At 41.2% G+C, this 27,826-nt stretch overlaps 1 protein-coding gene across 2 annotated transcripts; it reads right to left on the reverse strand.

Moving 5' to 3' along the window:
- Positions 1-55: 55 nt before the first annotated feature.
- NAPB (NSF attachment protein beta) lies at positions 56-24,262 on the reverse strand. 2 transcript variants are annotated; one of them, XM_016211973.2, is made up of 11 exons: positions 24,165-24,262; positions 16,517-16,596; positions 14,809-14,925; positions 12,422-12,468; positions 12,200-12,277; positions 10,221-10,276; positions 9,965-10,049; positions 5,877-5,981; positions 4,764-4,832; positions 4,346-4,396; positions 56-3,321 (listed from the first exon to the last, which is right to left on the reverse strand). In XM_016211973.2, exons 1-11 carry the CDS (start codon positions 24,260-24,262, stop codon positions 3,211-3,213), a joined length of 897 nt encoding a protein of 298 aa, XP_016067459.1. In that variant the 3' UTR covers positions 56-3,210. The 2 variants fall into 2 exon arrangements, with proteins under 2 accessions (XP_016067459.1, XP_016067457.1); XM_016211971.2 differs by lacking the exons at positions 12,422-12,468; positions 16,517-16,596 and having other exon boundaries at positions 24,165-24,211.
- Between the last annotated feature and the right edge of the window lie 3,564 nt (positions 24,263-27,826).

The following is a 27,826-nucleotide window of genomic DNA, read 5'->3' on the forward strand; positions in this document are numbered from 1 at the left end:
AAAGGAAGCTACTCGTGATCTGTGTAAATTTAGTAGGAAAGAACCTGTCAAAATATTACTCATAATTTCCACTTTATTTATTGTACAAGTTCACATAAAACATACATACTCTTTTCTGCTAAGGTAGATTTATGGTTAGTTTTCATAACACAATCCCCCACCAGAGAGCATGGAGAGGAGAACACCAGTGACCAACTCAGAGCTTCACAGGCAGGAACCTGTGCGCATCCCACTGGGTGGGTCACAGGCACCATGCTGTGTTGCCAAAGCCTCCAAACCTCCACCGAGGTTTGCATTTGAATATTTTAAATGCACAGTTTCAGAGGAAACAATAAATGCACACACTTTGGTTATAGTTACACCATCACAGTCACAACTGTGTAAAAATACTGTTTTCAAATCATTAAATAAACGAACTCACACGAGCTATAAAAATGTTGCCACAACTGACTCTGAACTAACCCCCAATTTGTTAAAATATAAGAACTATTAACATAAAGAGGCATTACATGTTTTCATAAATAACACTAGGAATCCTGAGGACATACCTTGGGCCTCTGGGTCATGGTGCTACCCTACGTCCAACAATGAGACATTTCAAGGAAGGAAGTCTGCATACTGTTAATGGGACGCATTCCCGCTCGTTTTCCTTTCACCTACTAGCAAGTCTTTTCTACTCATTACAGGTATTTTTACTCTTTTGTGTGAAATATTTAAAACATTCTTAATTCAGGCACTGGTATCAGTGTTTATTTCAATCAAAACAGACAGCAAGTCTCTGACTGACATAACAAAATGTTGCCAATATTATTTTTAAAAACCATAACTTTTTTTCAGACTGGGGTTTGTTAGGGCATCATGATAAAAGCTACATGGAATTGCCTTAAAACAAAGCACTTAGTTCTTCCTTTGCGTGGTCAGACCAGAAGGTTCTTTCAACAAACTTTGTAGACTAGGATGAAAGGAGCACGCTGGCTGGCTAGGACTTAAATGCTCTCCATACGGGACAGACCTATGACTAGAGGACACTGGCTACAAAGGCACCCCCCAAGCCTCACTTTCACAAAAGTGCATTTGGGGAAAAACTTTTTACAAAAGTACATTTGGATGGTTGTGGAATATATTAGGTAAAGCAACAAAAGTCTGCTTTTCTATAATATTTTCATAAGAGATTCCAACCTGAAATTTTAAAAAGTATCAAATAAGATCCATTCCAAATTATATTGTGATAGTCTGCTTTCTTTTAAGAATCCCTGACTTTTGAAGAAAAAAGAAATTCTTATCAGATTCTAGGGCCCAACACCAGTGTGTCCATGTCTTCTGGTCCATCCCCTCTACCCTCAGTTGATACTATGACCTTCCTCTCCATTAGCCCCCCTTGCACACATCACTCTACAGCCACAGCCAGGGAATCCTCACAGCCACCTGAGAAAGAGCCTCCACAGTTGGGCCTCAGCTGTTGAAACTTCCTTTTCTGCCACTTTCTCCTTCATACCAGACCAATCTATTCACCATCCCCAAAGCTGCTTCCTTGCTGAGCCCTTGGTCTGGGCACACCCTTTCTACTTCTGTCCAACAAAGCCTACCAATTCCAGTTGATAGCCATTTAAAAATGAAAACATCATTTAAATACAATTACTATCTAACATAACATGGGAAATTTCATTACCTGTCATTAATGACAGCAGCACAAGACAGAAAAAAACACAGGCTATATATGGCAATAAACACACATCAAACATAAATCAAGCCTAAAAACATGCACAGAGAAGGCCAGTGTTGCTCAGTGGTTAGAGTGTCGGCCCAGGCACTGAAAGGTCGTGGGTTTGATTCCTGGTCAAGGGCACGTACCTGGGTTGCAGGTTCCACCTCCAGTCCCGGTCAGGGTGTGTGCAGGAGGCAATTAATTGATGTGTCTCTCTCACATCAATGTTTCTCTCTCTCTCTCCCCCCACCCACCTCCCTCCCTCCCTTCCACTCTCTAAAAATCAATGGAAAAAGTATCCTGCGGTGAGGATTAACAACAACAACAACAACAACAACAAAAATGCACAGAGGACCACATCTAAAGTACAATGTCTGCATGTAACATAATGGGTAGGGATAAAGTTCTTAAGTCGATAGAGCACAGGACAGAGTTCAAAGTTCAAACACAAAAGATAAAGCAATCCCATCAGCTAAGAGGAACATCAAGTCTCCTCAGAAGGCAGCTGAGGCATACAGTAAACCTCTGTACCATATTAACCCTACCCACCCATCACGTTCAATAAATGGATAAAACTACTGAAGGCCTTTCTCAAACGCTGACGTATAATTTCTGGGCCCTCATGAGGATGTCTATGACTGTGGCAGAGAGGAAGCCATCTCAATGTGGGAAATAGTATGACCATGAAAATAAAGAGAAAGGATGTGCCAGTTAAAACACCTTTAAGTGAATATAAAGAAAGGGATTTTCAACCCAATTAAAAGTGGAAATTATGTCTAGGAAAAGGAAAAATTCTGTTTCTCACAGACCTTATATATTTGTGTGTGTGTGTAAATACAAAGCAGTCAAACCCACTTGACATTCATCCGCACACATAAGCAAGCACTGCCAGGATGCTCCCTTTTCTCACAATGTAAGTAATGCAGGCAGACCCCGGCTGCTCTGAATTTTCACGTGCATATTAGCATAGAGAACAGTATCAAAAGCAAAGAAACTGGTCATTAGTACCATCAAAAAATCACAAGATAACAACAACAGCAAATTTCTAATAAAGTAAGTCATAAACTCATTCCTAACCACCACCCTAAACTAAACACAGACACTTAAGAGAATACATCCAGATGCAAATTTACAGAGAATATGCAAAGCATCAATTAGAGCAATTGGGTTGGGTACTCAAGTCCAAAAACAGGACAGAAAAATGTGGTGAAATTAAACATGGGCTCTGCAAACACCAAACAAGAATAAAATTCTGAAGTAGTACTCAGAAAATTCTGGGGACTCTGGCGAGCATGAAATAGCCCATCACACCCACAATATGCACAGGTGCTTCTTTTATCCATCTGCTCAACAGTGACACAAACACAGCTAACTTGAATCACACACACATCATTTGGTTCATGTGCAACAAAACTAAGCCATTAAGTGGGCATCCCATAAAGATTACTGGCCCTAAGAGGAACTAAAGAGGAGTTAGCTGCATGCCACAAAGACTTATAAATGTTTCACTTTAGGTCTCCATCTCCTTCTCCATCCCCTTGGATGGACTTTTTGATACGAAGCAACATGGTAGTAAGCCACTGATCCAAGCGAGATATTGAGTCAAATTCCTTCACCTAGTTTAAGGTTAGAGGAACAGGAATTAGTCCATGGAAATGCAATCGAAACAAAACAACAGCTGTTTAAACATATATAGTGATAATCTACCGACTTTTCTCATTTAAAATTATTCATTCCAGTTCATAATTTTCATTACAAATTGCTTTTCATTTTCCTCTACCTATTTTGATGGAGCTATTAACAAGTTTCTGTGACTTTATATTGCTCTGTATATTACATGTGATGACAAAAATTCCTAACAGCCTTTATAATTGGAAGAAGAGCACGATTAATATGACAAAGGAAATTAGACTGTATGTAAGACTTAGAAGGGAACATGGAAAATTAATACTGCTCCAAAATTCACTGAACAAGAAAAAAACGTATCCGCAAAGACAGAATGTATGGAAGCAGAATTCCTTTAACTCATTTCAACGCATTACTAAACAATGAGATTTCAATAGAATGAAAATGGTTTTGCAGCAAAAGTTAAATGGGAAAATATTCTTTCCCACTACTGCTTCAAAGCCATGGTAAATACATTAATGGCAGATACTGAGACACCTGTATGATTCTAAACATAAGATGGCAAAAGATGGGAAAACAGAAGATAGATGAAAATAAGGAAAAAAAAATCTTCCATTTATGTTATGCCAGAAATATAGCAAACTCTCACTGCTTTGTTTTTATATTTTAAATTGTATTTAACTGATTTTACTTTACACTTATTTAGGGAGCATATTATTTTCCAAAGAAAACATTCAAACAGCAAATTGTAATAGCATGTGATTTTTTTTCTTGAATTTGCCTTACAGCTAAAATTCACCATGGCTAATAGAACTGTATAACTGTACAGGTTTGCGGGATATATAAAAATGACCATTGGAAAATACAATTCAGGTATACTGGAATAATGTTCAAATAAATGTTCAGCATTTACACAAAAAGAAAAGTTTCCGTAACAAACCTTCAAAGAAAGCAAAAAAAAGTTTCCATAACAAACCTTCAAAGAAATCATTATATCTCAAAGACATAACTTACTGCTTCAGTGTAAGCTTCACTGTTCTGTTCTTCATGAGCTTCCAGAAGTTTCTAGCAACATAAATATGGAAAAATTAGTTGGGTAAGCTAAAAAAGTTCCATCTATGAAGAGAGATACTTTAAATACAGATATAGCCTTAGTGTCACATTAACTGATGTCGCCAAAAACTTTACAAAATTGGAGAAATATTCAAGTACAAATAAAGAATTATCCCAAGTCATAGATCCTGTATTTGTGCTAACATTTCTGAACTGCTTGCATCAGAACACAGTACTATATTCCTGACTCTTAGCGCCATTTAGAACCTATTATGCAAAAGCTGGAGAGGATCTCCAGCAGACTTCACAGGTTTAAACTTCATACCCACTTCCACCTGACAGCAAAGGCATTTGTCTTTAAAGTTCTAATATTATTTACCTTCAATAATTTACATTCTCTTGAATCAGTAAAGGCTGGAAACATTTCCTCATATTTTTCAAGAGCAAGCTAAGAAAGGAAAAACACTTGTTAATGTCCAACTCACTAAACCAGCAAACAAAGCTGTGAACATTCTATTAACTTCAGTAAGACTTATCTACGTCCTATTTAAGTATCTAAGATGTTTGTGTTAAATCAACATAAAAATCAACACAGGGCCCGGCCGATGTTGCTCAGTGGTTGAGTGTCAACCCATGAACCTGGAGGTCATGGTTCAATTCCTGGTCAGGGCACATGCCTGGGTTTCGAGCTTGATCCCCAGTAGGGGGCATGCAGGAGGCAGCCAATCAGTGACTCCCATCATTGATGTTTCTTTCTCTCTCTCCATTCCTCTCTCTGAAATCAATAAAAACATATTAAAAAAAAAAATTCAACACAGGAATCCTATCTACTCTGGTTTTAAACTTCAGTTAAGAAGAAACTTGTAAAACCAATTTTCAGATTTAGGCTGCTGTAGAGAAGACATTATAAACAACATCTAATTCTGAAAAATTCATAAATTGGTGTCTTTTTACATCCATTGAATGGAATTCATCTATAACACTGCTCTGATCCCCAAAAAATCAGTTACACCACTGTTGGAGGCTGGAGGGAAGAATGCCTTTCCATTTAGTGATTTTAATTCTAGTCTTCCTAATCCAACGGAAAACCACGAGGTTACCCAACTCTGCCTCTTGTCTCTCAGCTTTCACTTGGCTTTTCACTTTCTCCCCAATCCTCATTCCAATTCCACTTCTAAGTTTTTAAAAAAGGAAGTTATTCTACTTTTATTCTCTCCCCCTTAGTTCTCTAATTTCCTTAAGGCAAAACTACTGAAGGAAATGTGGCTACCAGGGAACTTTAAGGAAACAGCTTAGGCAGCTGTTACAAAATTACAGCTGGGATACAAAACATATTATTATTATTATTATTATTGTTAATGTACTCAGTTCAGTCTTGCAACTAATCAATATCACCCAAACAAAGTGATATCAAGAACAGAGTGCCTGTGTGAGGCCTACTCTCATGGGTAATGGGTATCATAAAACTAGTACTGAAGGGCTGACTCCATACCTTGGCATTCAACTCATCGACTATGAAGTGACAGAGGGCTGCTTTAAAGAAGTAATCCTTCGCACTGTACTTCAGCAGAGGATTATCCATGGTGTTTGCCCCAACCTAGGCAAAGAAAGCAGAGTTAGGTTTAAAAGGTTTCTTTCTTTTTTTTTTTGCTTTTTTTAAAAACTGAGTTTATTGGGGTGACATTGGTTAATAAAACCATACAGGTTTCAAATGTACAACTCACTAAATATCATCTGCACACTGCATTGTGTACTCACCACCCAAAGTCAAGTCTCTTTCCATGCCTATTTATTTCACCTCCCCACATATCCCTTTCCCTCTATCACCACGCTATTGTCTGTGTCTATGTGTCATATATATACATATATGTATATATGTAAATATGTCATTTTTTAAAAGGTTTGACCTCTTATGGCAAACTGATTCTCATCTATTGCCTTTAGAAAACAATTCTGTATCTTATGTTAGTTTAGCTATGAAATGCATTCTTTTAATCCAATATAATAACTAGAAAATTTTACTAGAAGAAATAATATTTAATACACACACTGCTGACCTGTTACAAATGAACTCAGAACACTTCCACTTGTAGGAAGATGGAACAAACACACTTTCCTCTATGCCTCCTAAGTACAACTCAAAGCCCCAGTCACTGTATATAAAACAAATGTAAAACTGAAAGGTGAAGAGAAAAAAGCAGACTGATAGGGACCTTGAGACACAAGAGAAAACATGACAATGAGTTCCCTTGGTTTTCTTTTTCTTTCATATATTCCTAACTTTTTATAGAAAAAAGTCAGCAACTGGCAACCTATAAAGGTCACTGGATACAGCAAAAAAAAAAAAGACTAGACAAAAGTCTGCTGTCTCCAACCAAAGGACTAGGGAAGGGCACCCTAACAACATAGCAACTGTTTAGATAATAACTGCTCTACTCCAGCCAACACCACAAAGAAAACTGTGGCCTTAACCTCACTCACATCATCAAAGGCCAAAGAGGAAATCAAGATGTCCATCCTTTCGAGACTGCAAAGAGGAGCCGAACATTCCTGCTGACATTCAGAGAAGGCCAAGAAGGGAGCCAAGCCTTCACCCCTGCCAGCTAGTACCAAGCCCACCTTCCACCCGTTGCTGAGGCAGTAGAGACAGCACAGGGAGCCTGGATTCCACCTCTATCCAGCAGGAACCAGGTATTCTGATCTCCCAGCAGGCATGGTTTCAGAAGAGGCCTAGTGGAGGGTTAAGACTTTCACCATCACCTGGCAGTAACAAGACAATGCCAGCATGGAGTGGTGGAGAGCAAGCAGGAGCTGAAATGAAATGGGGGCCTACCCCCAGATGTCAATGGAGGCCAAGTAGGAAACCTCCACCTGGCAGTAATGAGGCAACACACCCTTTCCCCAGACAGAGCAACATCACAAACAACCAGCTGACAGGGGAGGTTGAAGTAATATCCGGTTTCATAACATAATGTGAAAATATCCAGTTTTCAATGGAAACTTACTCGCCATACCAAAAAAGGGGAAGATCTCAAGCTGAATGAAAAAAGACAATCACCAGTTGATAGCTTTGAGATGGCAGAAATGTTAGAATTATCTAACAAAGGTTTTGAAAGAGCCCTCATAAAAATGCTTCAAAATAGTAATACAAAAACACTTGAAAGTAGGAAAAAAAACCCAAAAAACAGTGTCAACAAAGAAAAAGAAATCCACAACAAAAAATCCCAGAAAACATAAAGAAGAACCAAATGGAAATTTCAGAACGGAAAAATACAAAACCACATAAAAAGTAGATGGAATCAACAGCAGAATAAATAGGACAGAGGAAAGAATCAACAAATTGATGACAGAACACAAAAGATTAGAAATTACTTATTCTGAACAACAGAGAGAAGACGAAATGAAAAAAACAAAACAAAAACCATCAGGGACCTTTGCGACTATGAACTGAGGTCCAACATTGGGATCCTCTGAGTCCTGGAGGGGGAGGAGAAAAAGAGAAAAAGAGAGCAGCTAAAATGTATTAGAAGAAATAATGGCTGGCCCCAGCCAGTATGGCTCAGTGTTTAGAGTGTAGGCACACGGACTGAAGGGTCCTGGGTTTGATTCCAGCCAAGGGCACATACCTCGGTTGCAGGCTCAATCCCTGGCCCTGGTTGGGGCACGTGCAGGAGGCAACCAATCGATGTGTCTCTTCCACACTGATGTCTCTCCCCAATTCCACTCAATTCTCTCTGAAAAGCACTGGGAAAACACCCTCAGGTGAGGATAAAAAAAGAAAAGAAAGAATGGCTAAAAATTCCCCAAATTTGGCAGGAAACAGAAGCCTACAGAAGCCTTCAAGAAGTTTAGTGAGCCTTGGCGGGTATTGCTAATGGTTAGAGCATCAACCTGTGCACCAAAGGGTCACAGGTTCAATTCCCAGTCAAAGGCATATACCTAGGGTTGCAGGTTCAATCCTTGGCCCCGGTAAGGTGTGTGTAGGAGGCAACCAATCAATGTGTCTCTCTCACATCGATGTTTCTCTCTCTGCCCCCCCTTCTTCTCTCTCTAAATATCAATGGAAAAAATATCCCTGGGTAAGGATTAACCCCCCCAAAGAAAATAAAAAATGAGAAGTTGGAACACTCACACTTCCCATTTTCAAAATTTACTACGAAGCTACAGTAATCAAACAGTGTGATATTGGCATAAAGACATATAGATCAATGGATTAGAACATGGCCCAGAAATAAACCTCTGCATATTGGTCGAATAATTTTTAACACGGTACCAAGACCATTCAATGGCAAAAGGATGGTGTATTCAACAAATAACGGTGGGAACAGCGAAAATCTACAGGCAAAAAAGAATGAAGTTGAATCCTTAACTAACACCATATACAAAACATTAACTGAAATGGATCAAAGACCTAAACCTAAGAGCTAAAACTAAAAAACTCTTAAAACAAAACACAAGAGAAAAGCTTCATGACCTTGGGTTTGGCAATTTCTTGGATATGATATGAAAAACACAGGCAAAAAAAACAGAAAAATTGGACTCAATAAAAATTTAAAACTTTGTGTACCAAAGGACACGAACAACAGAGTAAAATGGCAACCCACAGAACAGGAGCAAAAAAAATTTGCAAATCACTTCTCTGGTAAGGGATTAATATCCAGAATATATAAAGAACTTCTAAAACTCAGTAACAAAAATAAATAACCTGTTTCAAAAATGGGCAAAGGAACTGAACAGACATTTCTCCAAGGAAGATATATAAATGGCCAATAAGCACATGAAAAGACACTCAACAAATGAAAATCAGAGACACGAGAGACTGTATCACACTCATTAGGGTGGTTATTAAACAAACAAACAAACAGCAAACAAAAAGCATTGGTGAGGATGTGGAAAAACTGGAACCTCTGTACATTGCTGGTAGGAAGGTGAAATAGTGTGGCAACTATGGAAAACAATTTGGTAGTTCCTCAAAAAGTTAAAAATAAACTGCCCCATGACCCAACAATCCCAACTCTAGGTATACAGCCAAGAGAGCCGCAAACATACCCTCAACAAAAACTTGAACACAGATGTTCATAGCAGCGTTATTCATAATAGCCCCTAAGTGAAAACAACCCAAATGTCCATCAACTGATACATGGATAAACTGTGGAATATTACTTAGCTATGAAAATGCTTGAAGTATCAATACGTTACAACATAAGTGAACTTTGACAAAATTGTGCTAAATGAAAGAAGCCAGTCACAAAAGGCCACACATATTGTATGAGTCCATATATATTAAAGGCCTAGAACTGGCACATCCATTTAGAGAGGACAATAGGTGGTGGTTTCCAGGGTCTGAGAGGAGAGAATGTGGTTTCTTTGGGGGTGATAAAAATGTTTTAGAATTAGGTAATGGTGACGGTTACACACCTTCTGTGAACATACTAAACACCACAAACATGGTACTCCTTAAAAGGATGAATTATATAATGTATGAATTAGATCTCAATAAAAAGGAAAGTTAAATTTAAAAGTTTAAGAAAGATTCAGAGTAAATTTTACCAGAAGGTGAACAGATAGCAGTAAACTCACCTGCTCATAGATCTCGATAGCTTTCTGGTACTGCTCAAGCTGGGCAGCATACGCTGCCACCTTCAGCAGACACTTGTTAGCTGAACTGAAATCAAGAACCAGAGCAAAGTTAAGTGACAAACTGGTAGAAAAATAAAAAGATATCCCAGTACACTTTCACTTAGTATAGCACAATATGCTCACAGAGTATAGTGACGATTTGTCCTTATCATTTTGACAAAAACTATTTAATTATATTAAGAAAAGTAATACTTGCCTGTTGGATTCTTCTCCTTTGTAATAATCGGCCGATTGTTCATAATGTGCGATAGCCTGAAAACACACACGTTATTCAAACTACCTGTTTATAGAGTTGCATTTTAAAAACTGGATTTGCATAAGTATTTTTCTTATAAATAAACATATCCCAACAGTAAACTTTTCACAACTTGGCGTACTTGACTTAGGGAACACAAAAACACATGCACCTCTGGGAGCCTGGGCGCAGAATGCTTCCTGCCCATCAGAACCTCTTCTCCCCCTCTCCCATGCACACCATTTTCCCAGCCTGTACTGCAGTCAGGTAGCCAGGAGACCTATTCTTTCCAGTGGACTATACATAAACATGCTGTAAACTACTTCCAGGCTCGGTCCATACATGTGACTCTGCACCCTTCTCCAGGCCTTTTCCCTGTCTCATGAGCCAGAATGGCAATGGCCAAGTCTAAAGTGACAACGGAAGCCACAAGCTAACGGTGGCAGAAATTTTGTCAGCCTAACTAATTATAAAGGGCAGAACGGACCTCGTCCCCCATGCCCCACCACTGCCAAACCCAGTGAACACAACAAGTTAATCCTGTGTATGTGTTTAGTAATATTCTTAAATTGCCTTTTTAAAAGAGAACACATCAATGAAAAAAGATGTCATCTACTGGCCAACTCACAGAATGGCAGGAACACTGAGGAGTGAGGAATGGGGGTTTCAGAAGCTGCCATGGCAAATCATCAAATTTTTTTTTAATATGTCTTTATTGATTTCAGAGAGAGGAAGGGAGAGGGAGAGAGATAGAAACATCAATGATGACAGTCATTGATTGGCTGCCTCCTGCATGGCTCTTGCTGGGGATGGAGCCCACAACCTGGGCATGTGCCCTGACTGGGAACTGAACCAAGATCTCCTAGATCATAGGTCGATGCTCAACCACTGAGCCATGCTGGTCGGGCAAATCATCAATTTTTTTAAAAAAAAACCAAGAGTACACCAAAAATTATCTTATCCACTCTCAATTTTAAGGAAACCCATGTGGTGAAGTGGTTGCCCGAGACCATACCCTGGCAGCAGCGATGGCACAGAGCACTCAGACTTCTGCTTCCAGAGTGCTCTACTGACCCTGTGGACAAGGAGCTGATGTAGTGGCCTCAGCTGGCAAGATGATACACAAATGTTCACCTTCCCAAGATTGAGTCCACCTCAATAGACAGTGAGACATGTTGAGACTTGGGAGTTTTGAGGACAGTGCCCGCAGAAATTGCTCATAGGTTGGATGTGGAGAAAGAGAAAACGCAAGTATGCCTCCGGTTTGAGGGGGAACATCAGGGTGGATGGAAGGGCCAGATCAGAATTCAGTCTTACATATGCTTGGCTTGAGGCTACAGTGAAGAGGTTGGCAGACATAGGGACATAGGAATCTAAAGCTTGGAGAGAGGTTTAGGCTGCAGACAGACTTGCAAGTCACTGGGATATAAGTGATATCTAAAGCTGTGATGCTGAGTAAGTACAGAGAGATACACCAAGGGAGCAAGACTGAGAGAAGACAATGACTTCACAATATAGGCTAAGAAGAAAAGGAACTAGCTAAGGAGTCAGGAAGAGAGCACTCAGTGAGGTGACCAGAGAACCAGGTGGGAGATGTGTTCCAGAAGCCAAGGAAAGAGTAAAACAAAGGAGAGGAAGAGTGACAACTGTCCAGTGTTGCAGCAGGCACAGAGGGCTCAGTGAAAGAGATGAAGATACTCCGGACATGAATCGTGTACGCAAAACCAGCAAGTGAATCTTGTAACTAGCTTTCATCTCAGACACTCACTCCAGAAAAACAGTTCATCTGCTCTTTAGCCATGAGGCTCCTAAAACTCCCACATGAAGCCATGCATGACTGATCATTCTACTCCACTAAACTCTGCTGGAAGAGGAAAGGGTCCCTGGAGTCAACTACCTGCTTTACACCTAGCTCATGAGAAACTGAATCCATTGCCTACCTTCTCGATGTCTACAAGTTCAGTCTCATAAATCTCAGCGATGGTAATGTGGTGTTTGGCTGCGATTGTAAACCTTCCCTGGGGGAAAACAAAAAACAGAGTCACATTCCTGTTTTACCTATTTTAATGCCAATCAGTTTAGGAACAAGATAAAAAAGAATACAACTCTAAGCCATTTCAAGGAGTCCACCCCACAGTCACTCAAGCAAGGCAATGTCTTACCATGTCTGTGTAAATGTCGATGGCTGCATTTAAGCAGTTGATAGCCTCTGAAGCGTAGGCATTTAAGAAAAACAATGAAAAGTCCATTCAGTCAAAGAGGGTTCAGGTGAGCCTATTTTCCTGCTGCTACTAGAACATTAAGGAGGTCCCATTTGGGGCAGAGGGTGGGCATATTCCTTAATGAGAAGCAAACATGAATCACATTCAAGTCCAGACCTCCTCAGCATGCTCTATCTGTAGCAGCTGCAGTGCAACCTAGGGAACTGGAGCTAGAGTGGTACTGGCTCAGTTACCCTTCACCTAAGAGTGAGGACTCCATCCAGGGGAAAGATCACATTATAAAGAAAACCAACGGGGGCTGTCATCAACACTGATCATCTACATCTGCTAAAACACAAATGTAAATGTATTTCTCAGTGACATCGTGTGTGTGTGTGTGTGTGTGTGTGTATGTATATATATATATATATATATATATATAGATTTTGGAAGAAAGTTCTTTATAAGAAAGATGACTTAAACAGACTACTCTTCATGTAGCCAAAATCAAAAGCACTTTGGAATCCCTGTTCAGACAACTGTTAAGCGAAGTCAACATTTTGTACAATGTTAAAGACGCTGACTTTTGGTGTACTAACATATACACAAAAGGAATTTAAAAAATCTAATAAATGAAAGTGTTAAAGTATATTAATTTTCTAAAAATTAGGTTGTGTTCACAGCCAACACACCATCACAAAAGGTGGTGTTTATAATTCTGGCACATGTGTGACAGCTCCACGTTTACTGCTTCTGGAGAAGATGCGGCAGAGTAAAAGGCCTAAGTAAAGAATTAGAAAGTAGCTTAACAAAAATTAAAAGCAATTTCCGCCTAAACTCTGTAAGAAATGTGAATTCATTGTCATTCCTTTAAAAATACAGAAAAATATAAAGAGAAAAATAAGCTACCTATAATCCCACTCAAACCCACTCTTAGTATTTGATATGTTTTGCCTTCCAGTGTCCTCTAGGTGCATTTCTATGTGCATAGACTTTATTATGAATTTGAGATCTCAATTCTCACGTGGTTCTTTAGTTAGCATGTAAACATTTACCAGGTCACTAAAGATTCTCTGAAATCAGGGACTGTAATAACTGTACCATATTCTATAATACTGATGTATTATACTTTACCATTCTCATCTCATTGCTTGTTTAGGCTGTGTTCAGTTTTTCCCTTTTGGAAATAAACTGTAATCAATCTCTATACAAAAGTCCTTGAAAATATCTTATTTCTGTATGATACAGTCATAAAATTTGGAATTTCTATGTTAAAATGGACTGCTAAAAGAAAAAAGAAAAACTCCATAGCTACCAGTGCATGTGTGGGAGGGAAGAAATTAATGCTTTTAATTAAGTGCATTTTAATTCTTTACTTAAGTGCATTCCTCTAACTAAAAGAAAAATAACATTCGCAAAACTTTACCACTTTAAATATCCAAACTGGTTCTTTCCTTAAAACAAATACTTTGAAAAACACTTTAAAAAGTCAGATGAAAAATGCATGAATAAGTTGATTTTAACCACCAGATACTGCCCTGGCAGGGTAGCTCAGCTGGTTAGTCTTGTCCCCATAAGCCAAGGTTGCAGGTTCCACCCCAGGTCAGGGCACATATAAAAATCAACCTATGAATGTATAAGTAAGTGGAACAAAAATCGATGTTTCTCTCTCTCTTAAAAAAGCAAATAAAGAAACCACCAATGAATATTATAATTTCAGAGTGAGGGAACATTAAAGTTTCCTCTAATAAGCAATATTAATTCACAAAATTAGGATATAAGTCTTAGATAAAATTAAAGCTAATTTCCAAGAAACTCTCCAAAATGCAACATAAACGACATTTACGAAAATAGTGTTAAGCAACTAAACTGCCAGAATAAATTTAACATATCTTGTCATTAAAGCTCCAAATGATTAAAGAAAAATTCCAAAAGTTACTAAAATCTCTATTATTCCAAAGTACAAAAAATTTATTTTTACCAGTGCTCAAAAAGTCCAGAAGTACAACCTGTGAAAAAGCTCACCAGCCTCAACCCTACCTCCTAGACGAGCAATTTTCAAGCTGTTTCATCTCCTGGCACATAAGCTAATTAGTAAAATTCTGCCGAACACCAAAAAATACACTGTATTTTTTGCCAATCTGACATAAAAAAGTTATAATTTTGATTCATTCAACCAGACTATTGTTGTGTTGGCTGTTGTCATTTTTTTAATTTGACAATCTAAGAGAAAAGAGGTCAGTGCTCGGACTAGTCAGGTATCACACATTTTAAAAATTCTTGTGGCTCACCAGGGTGCCACGGCACACTGGTTGAAAATCACTGTCCTAGACAGAGCTGTGTCTTACCTTGAGGGTCTGCCTTTTTGTACGCATTCCCAGCATCCACAAAACTGGTGGCAGAATCATGTTTGCTCTGAAGCTGCATATGGAGCTTGGCTGCCTGACAAAATGCATTTCCTGCAGCTGAGGAAGATAAATTACTACAATAAACAGAGAGGAACAAATATCCCCACAGAGTGGCCCATACCCTAAGTGCTAGAAAGTTCCATGCCACTGAAAGAAGCATTCTAGTATGTAATGTAATGAAGTGCATCTTAGGTGTATATAAAAATAGCCAGAATCAAGTCAAACAGTGCCAAAAGCTTCTCTCAGCCACAGAATACTTTCCAAGTGGTCTCTGGGCAACAAGCTTCCATTCAATAACAACGGCCTAGTACCAGGCCATTTGATTCTGTTCTACAAAGTATGTATACTGAATACTGACTGGCAGATTCAAGCTACTAATGTTTAAAGAAAGGTAAAATATCCTTGAGGTCAAGGATATTTATTTGGTCATCTTTCTACCTTACAGTGTCCATTGGACTTAGCTGTGATTATTGAAGGAATTGCTAACGAAGGCTTCATGAACAAAATAAGTTTCTCAAAGAATGCTAATAGGCCTACAATTGCAAAATTCAAAGTTTTTTGTTGTTTATGACAAAATTTGACACGTATAAGAGGTTTAATCTGTATCCCACTTAGTCTGAAACTCATACATTTCCCTGCAGAATCATAAATGGGTTGGGTTGGGTTTGGTTATGGAGTGCTGTTCAGGTCTCTGCTGGGACACGGCACAACATGAAAGATTTATGCACTCATTTTTTCAGAAAAGGTTCTAGATCAGGGACTATTAATTCTGGACTGGCAAAAAAGCACGACAGAAGGAATGCCTAGCAGAGAAGTCACGTGAACAAGGAACAAATGCTTAAAGGCAAGAAAGGGCTGGACCAAGGCCAACGGCAAGCCCACACTGCCTACAGGAGGTGGAATAGAGGGCCGGGGCTGTGGAAACCAAGGCTGAAGATGCCGGCCCACAGGCAGTTCAGGGAAGGTTTTAAATATTAACATGAGGAACCTGTACAAGGATAAAAGCATCCATCATGAGGTTCTCATTTCAGAGAGAACACCATGGCAGTGCCTCAGAAAAATGAGCACCATTGTCACGTTTCTCAATGGAACAACCATCAATCATCACAGAGCTATTCTCAGAGTAAGAAACAGAAGTTCTCTATTAATGTTTAGGTAAAGAAAAGCAGGCATTTTTATTTATCCTACTTGTTTTCACTGAGTTTTATCACAACTTTCAGTCTTGATGGCAACAGATTTACTTGAGCACATTAGTAAGAAGTAAAAATTTCAGTTCGATTCCACTGGGGCGCATTCAGGAGGCAACCGACCGATGCCTTTCTCTCATATCAATGTTTCTCTCTGTCTCTCCCTTCCTCCCTCTCTAAAATAAAAATAAATAAAATAAATAAAATTACTCTTACTGTATGAAGTGGTTTATAGAAACTAAAAGAGACCAGTCCTTACGTTTAAATTTTAAGTCAGGATTTCAACTTCATTCACTAATCTAGATCTTTTAATCCCAGTTCATGGTGGCCACATCAGTTATTTAGAACTGAAACCTGGCTTGGGGCCAACAGTCTTATTCTCTGGGGACAGCACTCATTTTCTCCTTCAAAATGATTTTAAAGTTATCTGCCCGAAAAGCAAACAAAAACCATATACATACCACTCCAATTTTTAGCCATCTTGAACATATTCGCAGCTCTGGTATACATTTCACAAGCCTCTTCTATTCTTGTGTTTCCTCTGAGAAAAATTAAAAGACATGATTAAGTTTTACTATAATAACCATCCACATCCTTAATCCTCAAATAATAATTATTTAATGAGCACATACTATGTGCCAGACAAGCAGTATAGAATCTTACCAGCTGCCTAAAGGGGATATTCTTATTCCTGTTTTCCAGATGAGGAAACTAAGCCATACTAAAGTAAAGTAACTAGCCCAAGGTCACACAGCAAGGATGCCACAGAACTGAGACTCAAATACTGATCTGGCAGACCCCAGATCTTCACCCTTAACCAGAGTCCTCTCCATGAATGAAAACTAAAGTTTATATCAATCTGAGAAATCAGAAGTAAATTTTTCAAAGGAGACTAAAATTGTAAGGATAAAGACATCCTGACCACGTTAATTTCCAAGAGTTTGGCACTATGTTTATTTAGACTTAAATATAAAAAAAACCCTGAAGCCAGAGCATATAAGAAAGTGCCACACTGCTCTATGGCTATATTATCTGTCAGCTGTGGCAGGGAACAAGACATTTAGGGTTTTTAAGGAGGTTCATTACACAGCATGATCATTGGTCATTGGTGAATTCAATCCCCAGAAAGTTCCAACCCTCTTATATGGTTGGTTCCTCTGACAATCAGCCCCACCCAGTAGCCATCTAGGGACCCAAGGAAAGTCATCTTATTTGCATAAACTCAGGTATGCTTGAAAGGGGCATAAATAACAGAAGAAGCACTTCTCTCAACTCTTATCACAGGATCTTACAAGGGTTTTCTGAGTTCTTAAGTGCCAGGAATGAGGGGTGAAGAACAAATATTTCTTATTATATCACAACATCACAGCTACATAAGAACTATTTATTCTCTGATAAAGTTTACCCTCCATAAGCAATTTATTTTCACATGATACTTCATTTCTATAATCATGACTTGGAAACTTGGAAATTTCCTAGATAAATGTAACCCTTTTAGCCAGCCACACACTACGTGACTTGCTAAGAGGTTTTAAATTTCAAATTTTACAAAAATTCAATCTTTAAACTTAATTTCAACATTTAAAAAATACTGGTGAGATTTGCAATCCCCACAGGATAATGGTGGTTACCTAAATACAAAATTTGTCCACACATCCTCCAAAACAAGGAGCAAACACAACCAGCCATTATCCATTCTGACAGTAAAACTAGGAGACAGAATTAACAAGATTCCATTTAAATATAACTGGAAAAATAAAAACCCCAAACTAGCAAAACCAGAAACACAGCCCTAGCTGAAAGTCAGGAGGGGACACCTAGACACAAGAGGGGATGCATAGGGTCCTAGCAATGGCAGTTCATGGGCAGCAATAACTAGCAAGGAAGGACCACATGGGGCAGGGCACAGCATACAACAACACTGAGGCCAGGTGTGCGACCAAGAAAACCAGAGCACCAGAACTGGGGAACTAGAAGAAAGGGTTGGCCAGAGGTGGCAGTCTCCAGAAGACATTGCTTCTCAGAGAGGTGAAAGGAAGCTCTGTGAAGGCTTGGTAGTGAAGCGAAAGAAAGCACATGGTGGAAATAAACTAAGAATCTTATTAAAACAGAAGGATCACAGAACTGAGGACTGTCACATTAGGCCTACTCACCACTCCATGACACTATGCATTAAAGAAACCTCCCTTAACAGTACTAACAGAAGAGAACATTCAGACTAAGAAATCTTTAGCCACCCAAACCTCTGTTCCGTCACAGAAACAAGTGCATTGTAGGCCCAAGAAACTCCAATACGCTCTAAAAAATAAAATAAAAAATAAAAAGGTGTCCATACCAACTCACTACATAGCAATAAAAACACTGCAGCTGACAAAAATGTTCCCCCAAACCACCACAAGGCAGAGGAAAACAATCTCGTATAATTTAAACATTACTAAACAAACGTTTACAGATATGAAACTACACCATAAGTCAGAAATTCAAAACTCAGAATGGAAGAGCACGCAATGGATGAGAGTATGCCACCCCAAAATATAACACTTTGATATCAGGATTATTTTGAACCGAAGGCAAATGAGAATCAGCAGACACAAAAAGATACCTTCTCAGAGCTTCCCCTATCTGACTAAAAGCAGAAACTTCTGAGAAATAAAGACTGCCATAAATTCCTTCTCCTGGTAAAGATTTATGGCTTTCATAAAAACAAAAAGTTGGTGCCACTGGCACTGACATGAATCTGCACAAATCTTACTCCATATGTTTCTGTTTGCTGCTCTTGGAAGCCAAAAACCTTTTGTCTTGATACCTCTACGAATGTACTGTTCTTTGTTAAGATGTTATATAGGCCCAAGTTCTAACCACCTCTTTGAGTTACTAATCACTGCATGTGTTTAACAAACTATTTATGAAGCTACTACATTTATAATAAACCGATATTTAAGTAAAACATAAAAGTCACATGAACTCCCCTTTATGTTGTTGCTTTTGCTCTTGAAAATCAGACAAAAGAGTAAAAACAAAAATTTTAAAAAATCAGCATTTGTATTAGCCTTCACACATTCACTCTCTCCACCAATATTCACTAAGTGCCTAATGCATACTGTGTGCTTAGTGACTGAATAGAGCAAGAGCAGATCAGACTTTTTTGGACCCCTTTGACAATCTAAAATGGAGTCACTGTCAGCCAGGGCAGTTATGTCAAGTGCTATGTCAAGACTAAGGTAATGGGGCGTAACAGGAATTCCCTTGCAGTGGGACCTAGAATGACTAAAACCACAAATCTGGACACCTGGACAAGGATTCCATCTGGACACTGATATAAGTGGGACCTCCACCCCTTGTGGGCTATAAAAATTCAGAGCTTGACCACCCAATGCTCAAACTTGGCTGTACTATGGGTCATGCTCAGAGCCTTCCCTGACTTCTCCACTGGACACGTGCCACTACTGTTGTCACCTGGCTTGAGCATGACACCCGCCTCTCCACCTGTGATGCCACCAGTGACTGCGCCTTGGTGTCAGACCCTCTGCTCACTTCTATTACATAAGCTCCCACTCTGTTTGTAACCTGCATGTGACTCTATTGCCTTTTTGGGGAGGTCTCCCCTATTAACCTGGCATTGTGAACACACACGGACATGTATCAGTGACTCCTTTTAGGGATGCCCCCTTGCTCACCATAATGAGGTGTGCCAAAGCAATAAAATAAGAGGGACTCCCCAGGAACTTACATTCTAGAGCCACACACCACCACTGGGTTATTTCTACCTTTTCTAAACAAATCTGCACCTCACAGGGCTCACAAGAATGAGAGAATAAATGGTGAACACTGCAAAAATGCAAATAAAAAAAGGCCAATCAGATAATAGTTCATTATTTGATATACAAACTGTAACCTGACACTATAATTTGAAAAACCAAATGACATAACACTAATATAGCTCTGTGCAGCTTAATAAGCATTCTGATACCTCATTCAATCCTTACAATTCTGAAAAGTAGATTATTTCCCTCTGCCGATTTGAAAGCTGAGAAATACAGGAGCTCCTGCTACAATTTACTTGGCCAGGGCCACCAAATTAGTAAATGAGAGAATTAGAGCTATATTTATTATTATAGTTCATATATATTATATAAAAAAGCTATCCAATATATAGATTATTCTATTTTTTATATTAGTACATAAGAAATATATTACATATTTCTAACTAAATCTAAGCTAATGACTTTTTTTAAAGTTCAATCTACATTTGAGTATCTATTGTAACTGAGGAAGACCTAAATGCTTTACAAATGGTATCACTATCCCCACATTTTAGAAAAACTTAAAACAAAATCTTTGTCAAAGTAAAGCTAAGTAAAGAATACTGAGCCCTGGCTGGATAGCTCAGTTGGCTAGAGCATCGTTCCCATACACCATGGTTGTGGGTTCGATCCCCAGTCAGGGCACATACAAGAATCAACCAATAAATGCATAAATAAGTAAAACAACAAATTGATGTTTCCCTCTCATTCTCATTTTTTCTCTCTTTAAAAAAAAAAAATACTGACAATTAATGGTCTACAATGATTAAGAAATATTCCCTATTTTCACAAACAGATAAACTATAGACTTATAATTATTTCAAGATAACCCAACAGAGTTATTTCATTAAATTTACTTTGATACTGCCAGATTTATGTCTCTTTTATAAGCTTTGATACTGGGGAACATTCAAAAGCAAGAGAAGAAAGCATTAACCATCCACTGTCATTCTTAAGCAGCCACACTGTGCAGGCTATACCCAATCTGGTCTCCTAGTAACGAGATGGAGACGATAGTAAGAGGCCTTAGCCATTCAAAATTATCTTACTGTCAAACCCAGGCCATACTAAGCAGTTCATTTAGAGATCATTCTAAGCAGTTCACTAAGATTCTAAATTGGAATTTGAAATCAAGTATCAAATTCAATAGCTCACCTCTGGAAACACATAAAATGAAAACACTACTCTTTTGCTGGCAGTTTTGCTGTACTATGGTAACCCATTCAGAAAGAGTAAGTTTTAATTTAATTCCACAACTACAAAACACATCAGTTTAACTGGCAGTCAAGAAGAAACACAAAACAATACTCACTAACTGGTTTCTTGTGATGGATGTGTCTCCTTCGTATCTCTTATCCTATGGGGGGGCAGGAGCACTGACATTTCTAAAACAAGCATGGGACTTGTGCCTTACACACAAAAGGATAAAAGACTGACTTTTTCTTGGGGAACAATGCATATTTTCATCTAATTGTACTGAAAGTCACAAAAAGGAAGAGCTATAGAACAGTTTTGAGGATACAGTATTGCCACAAAACCACTGTGGGTGGTGGATAAACAATGAGTGAAGAAGATGGACTCCTAATAGGTTTTTGTGTGTTTTTTTTGTTTTTTAATATAGCTTTATTGATTTCAGAGAGAGGAAAGGAGAGGGAGAGAGAGAGATAGAAACCAATGATGAGAGAGTCATTGATCGGCTGCAGCCCGCAACCCGGGCATGTGCCGTGACTGGGAATCGAACTCCGATCACCTGGATCCTAGGTCGACGCTCAATTGCTGAGCCACGCCTGGACAGGCCCTAATAGGTTTTAATGTGCAGTTAAGACTGAGTACATGATATAAAATATCTGTAAAATGCTGAGCACATTTTAATGGCTGCCACATCCTCAAAACAGCATCACCCAGCTCCTTTAAAGCACCAACTTGTCAGCTCTTAAATAATCAGGCTCAAATGACACTGATGATACTCACACATATTGGGCAGCATGTGTGTTCTGTTAATTCAGGAGTCTGACATGGAGGACTACACTGTCGCTTAAGTAAAAGATAACAAGTACCTGGGAAAATTCTACAGCTAAGGGAAGGGAAGCAGGGTGGAGAAACACGTATTCCAGCCCAGAAGGACATGACATGATGACATCCACAAGTGATGCCAGACACAATGTAAGGTTCTAAATATCTAAAACTGATACAGAATCTGCCTTCCTATTGTCACTGAGAGAGGAAATAGGCCCGGTTATAGGCTTCAAATAATTATACACTACTATGAAAAAAAACCCCACAGAACTGAGTACTCTTTTTCCTAAGCTTTCCTAGAGCCAGTAATTACTGAAAATAACACAGCGCTCCATAGTATAAATAACACTTACATGGTACAAAACTCTTTCAAATATTTTATTTCATTAAAAGACCACCCTGGCTGGTGTCACTGGTTAGTGCGTTGGCCCGAGAATGGAAGGGTCTCGGGGTTCGATTTCAGGTCAAGGGCACATGCCTGGGTTGCAGGTTGGACCCCAGCCACCCTCAGGGCACCTGTGGGAGGCAACCAATTGATGTTCCCCTCCCCTCTCTCCTTCCCTCCCTTCCACTCTCTTTAAAAGTCAATGAAAAAACATCCTCTGGTGAGGATTAACATAACAACATAACATAACATAACATAACATATAAATAAAATAATAAAATAAAATAATAAAATAAAATAATAAAATAAAATAAAATAAAATAAAATAAAATAAAATAAAACAGGTGATCACCAGCCAAGGGAAAAAACCCCACATGTTTCTTTCAAAACAAAAAGCCTTCAAAAAAAAAAGGCTTTTCAAAATCCTTTTAGGAATGACGACAAGATTTAGCCTAGTTTCACAAAGATGCATCACCTCTTAAAACAGCAATGTTTCCCTGAAATAAGTATCAAGGGCTGTGATGCTTTTACTTCTGCCTATTACAAATTCTCTTCCAGGGAAAGACACCCTGACTTGACATATGCTGTGACATTAAAACATCTCCTGGCATGCGGTACTCCGACATTAACTTCTATGGGAATAAATTTGAAGCGTTTTCCGAATCAGAGAAAGGAGCTGTATTGTTTGGTGTCAGCATCAGGTACCGGGCAGTGTTCCTCAGGTACCGTGGTAACTCCGAAAGGGGAGCAAACTTAGAATTCATTGCTGTATTTCAGACCACACATCACATGAGGAATTTAAAACCCAGCCGGGATAAGCACCCTCTGGAAGGTTCCTGAGGACAGGAACCCTCACCTTTAGGATCTGTGCCTCCCACACCACTGTGCGCTGCGTGGAACCTGCATTGAAGCAGATCCCGGGCATGTGTCAACCACGGCCGGGTACTACACCCAAAAGAACGAAGCTGGCCACACAAGCAGATTCCAAACCCAACTGGTACAGAAACAAAACCGCGTCTAAATACCGCAATTGTTAAGTATGGGCCACTGGCTCTTCTCGAGAATAAAAACACGCTCTTGGTGTCGGCAGAGGATCTTCCACTTCCAAGAGGAAAGCAAAACAAAACATCACGACGTTTCTGCCTCGCTAATTATAAACAGCTGAATCATTCGCATGTGCACCTGCCCATAATCCTTCCAAGGATCATGCCACGACAGGCCTTGCTTTTCGGGGAGTCCAAATTTAAGACCTTCCCTGGCAGAGAGCGGAGGGGTGGCGGGAACGAAGGTGATGCCCGGGAGCCGCTGCCTTAAACCGGGGCCGCGTTATCCGCCAGGCAGCAGGAGGCCCGGGCTGTCACCCCCATCTCCGGTGAGGGACAACACTAGTTCATCCAACGATTATTCACTGAAGGTCTCCGGGCGCAATGAAGACGGGCCCGGGGGCGCCCCGCCCGCCAGACGCCCCCCGAGGCGCAGCCAAGGGTCCGCCGAACAGCCCCCGGGGGACCCCGGGCCGCCTCCCGTCCACGCCTCACAGGTCCCTAGCCCCGCGGGTTCACCCGTGGCGAATGAACAAAAGGGGCCCAGGTACAGCCCGGGCTGCCGCGGACCCGGGAGGCCGTGGGGTCCCCGCAGGAACGCGAGGACAGCGCCGTGCCCGAGGGGACACAGCGGCGGGGACGCCACAGCCGGGGGACCTGCGGGCCCTGGCGAATCTCTGGAGGCTGCGTCGGCGTTGGGGACCCCTGGGGCTTTCTAAGGGTTTTAGAGACCGCGTTGTGCGGAGGTCTGGGGGCCCTAGAGGCTCCCTGGGGGACGTGTTGGGGGGGGGGGGGCGGGCAACCGACCGGGAATGGGCCTGAGAGGAAGACCCCCTCAGGGCACGCGCGGTGTGACACTCACCCAAACAGCCCTCTGAGGAAGGAGTGAGAGGCCTTAACTCGTTTCTCCGCCTCCGCCATCAGCTGGACCGCCTCGCGCTCCTTCCCGGCGTTGTCCATATTGCCTAAGGCCGCCGCCACAGCCTCCACCGCCGGCTGGGGCACGCCTTCCGCGCCTTCCCTCTCCGCTCGCCGCCGGTGCGCGCAGGCGCCGTGCGCCCGGCCTGCCGGGAGTTGTAGTCTCGGACCCACCCTGGAGGCGGCGAGCGCAGGCGCGGGTTGCACGGCCTGCCGGGATTTGTAGTCCTGGACCCCACCCTGGAGACGGCGCGCGCAGGCGCGGCGGTTTCGATTTGCCGGGCTAGTCAAGGACTGTTCCCACTAGGTTGCGGAGCTGCGTGGAGGGGGTGCAGGGGGTGCAGGGGGTGGGCTGGGGTCCGCTCTTGCAGACCGCTCGCACCGGCAGGGGGACCCTGGGCCAAGGTGAACTTGAATCCTTTAAGTATGCGGGGGAAATGGAAAATGACCCCTGGCTTCCAGAAAGATCACCTCAAACACTCAGCATGGTGCTGGTTCAGGAATTCCTGCTCAGAACTGCTTGAGGCGATGGGATGGATGAGCAAACGGGATCACCGACTGGATGCTGACCCTGCAGGCTGGTTCCGCAGAAGGGAATCCGGAGCGGCCACGCACCCACCGAAGTAATTCATCAACTACGTGATGCCCATTCACCCACCCACCCACCCGTCAGTAACAGCTGGCAGAAAGAGCCATTTTCTTCTCCACGGCAAGAATGTATCGCTTCCCCCAATATAAATTGAGAGTTATTTGTCAGTCTCCCTGTATTGCAACCTTCTAATGGTCCTCGCTTGCTTGGTTGTAATTGAGTTGCATATGTGCAATATATGCATAATCCACTCTTTTCATGGACTGAATTCTTTTCAATGCATGTGAGCCATTGAGCTCTTATCCTTTACATAATGCTGTCCATAGGTGGTGGATCTCCTGGGACACAATTTCTGACTACCAGGAAAAATTCTAATCTCCTAGGAGAAGCATCCATAGATAGATGCCCTGGTCTGCCAAAGATTTCCTGGACTGTCCCAGAGGGAGTTACTTTTTTAATGTAAAGCCTACTCTAGATGGTTTATGTTTGGCAATGCTAAAGCAGAGGTGGTGAAGCGAATACAGAGATGGCTGCCAAACGAGAACTTGTGACAATTTCAAACTGTTAATAAGTACACTGTGGGCACTGGCACACGAAATATGTCTAAGAAAACGTAGTCTGCTTTTAGAGAGCAAGGCTAGAAGGCCCAAAACTCCTAGAAAAATAATTAAAGCAGGTGTCACAGTTTAACTATTGCAGTTATGGGGAGCTCTCCATGTCCCCCCAGCTGTTGCCAGGGGAAGTGAGCTTCTTGTGATGTTACAAGAAAAGGAATTTTCTGAGACTTGCCCAGGAGGATGAGATTTTGTAGAAAGCTTTAATTCTGTGGAATTAAGCCCTGAATTTTCAAGGTCCCATGTCCCTTTGTCCCACCAAGGAAGCACTCCAGCTGTAGCAGGGCTAGGATTAAAGCCATTGCCCAGAGTTTCTGTCCCATGTTAGGGCACAGTCCAGTCCACCATCAGTCCATTGCATGTGGGGTATTCATGGCCATTGGCCATGGAGCCTCTAGGGTCACATGGCTATGAAGGAACATGGGCAAATGCAAGAGAGCCACAAGAACCAAGAGAGTGAGAATTTCTTTCTCTTGGGATTATGTATCCCCAAATTTTCATGGGCTTGCAGTGGCCCCCACCCCTTCTAGCCAATGATTTCTGCTCCCAGGTTTGACTGACAGGCACCTTCCCTATGTCACCCCAACTTTACTGCGTATGTGTCCATCTCCCCTTTGTTGGACCCCCTTCCTCCAGTGATCTGTGGGGAATAAACTAGTGGTTCCCTGGGGAGTCTATAGTTGCAGCTGCCTGGTGAAGCTGCCCAGATGGCTGTGCTTATAATGTCTGGCCTCCCCTTTTTCTCCTTTCCTATTATTAATAACTAGCTAATTACACTGGTATCAGCAGGACTCTAGAGATAGAAGGAAATCTCAGATCTTCAAGCAGAGTTTTTTTTACTGTTGTTGTAGGTAGTGGGAATGGCACCCAGTGGGGTCACAGTGGACCGGGGTTCAGCAACTTCCAAGTCTTGGTAGGGTGGCCATATGTAGTAGGTGACCTCTGGAACCCAGTGGCGTAGTCTCCCTGATCGCCAGAACTGGGTGCTCTAAGAATGTTCCTTGTGCACACTGTATGGCCTTCCTGCTGCAATTGAGTCTTGATTGCTACTGGCCCATTTGTGCAGACTGACTGACAGTGAGGTTCCACCCCCAACACAGTGCTGCTGCCTGTGGGAGCCGGGCCAGCCCTCTTGTGTCTCCCCAATTCCTACCAATCTTGGTGTTGCCTCCCCTTTAAGTCCTTGGTTATAAATTTCTCTCCAACTAGCCTTCAGTTGGTTAAGGATAATTTTTCTATATTTTAGTTTTCTAGTAATTCCAGTTTGGTCCTGGGAGGTCAGTGTAGCTTCCACCATGTTGTATTCCCTGCCATCCATGTATTTTTATAAGAGGAAGCCAGAGGGAGAGTTGATGCAGACAGGAGAGAAGGTGGCCATATGATCACAGAAACAGAGATTGGAGTGAAATGGCCACAAACCAAGTGGGAGCTGGAAAAGGCTAGGAACAGGTTCTCCCCTAGACCCTCTGGAGGGAGTACAGCCCTGCTGACACCTTGATTTTGGTCCAGTGGAAATGAATTCAGATGTATAGCTTCCACAACTGTGAGAAAATAAATTTCTGTTGTTTTAAGCCACCAAGTTTGCAGTGATTTGTTATAGTAACCATAAGAAACTAATACACCGGGACATGCCATGATCCCTCTTTATTATTCCGTGGACATTTGCTGGGTTGAATTGTGTGACCCCCAAATTTATGCCCAAGTCCTAACCCCTAATACTTGTGAATATGAACTAGGCCCTGAATCCAATGACTCATGTTCTTATAAGAGAAAAGACAAAGTGATTCGAGACAAATAGACATGGAGGTTGGGGAGGGAAGGCCATGTGAGGACAGAGGCGGAGATTGGAGTTAATGCTGTTTTATAACCAGCAATTTATACAATTTAATCCCTCCCCTTTTTTTACCAATCCCTCCAACCACCCTCCCACCTGGCAGCCATCACAACTGCATGATTAAATTCTGAATAAGTAAGGTTCACAGTGTATTCCTCCCTCACAATGAGGTAGGGATTACTTCATAAAGCTCTGCTAGGGTCATACCAGTATAGCTGGAGCTGGTACCAGGGCCTGCAGGCACAGTGAGATCCAGCAGGCAGAAATCCGTGGTGATTAGGTGGTGAGTGAGTCAAGAGAACCTCTAGAGAAGCATAGGAAATAACTGATGGCTGGATGAGATAGTTGGAACCCAAGGTAGGTAAGTAGAATGTACCTTGTTCTATGCCCCTGATTCCTTGTATCTCAGTTCAAATACCACGTTCCCTATAAACCTTTCCCCATTCCCATAAATGGTGTTCCTCTGTCCAATACCTCAGGTCTTATTACATAGCACTGTAAAGGTCTGTTTGGTGGACTTTCTTCCTTTGTAGCTGCAAAGGCAGGGAGCGGGTTTTGCCCATCTTGGC

This window comes from Miniopterus natalensis, chromosome 7 (assembly GCF_054644295.1).
Source record: "Miniopterus natalensis isolate mMinNat1 chromosome 7, mMinNat1.hap1, whole genome shotgun sequence".
Lineage (NCBI taxonomy): Eukaryota > Metazoa > Chordata > Mammalia > Chiroptera > Miniopteridae > Miniopterus > Miniopterus natalensis.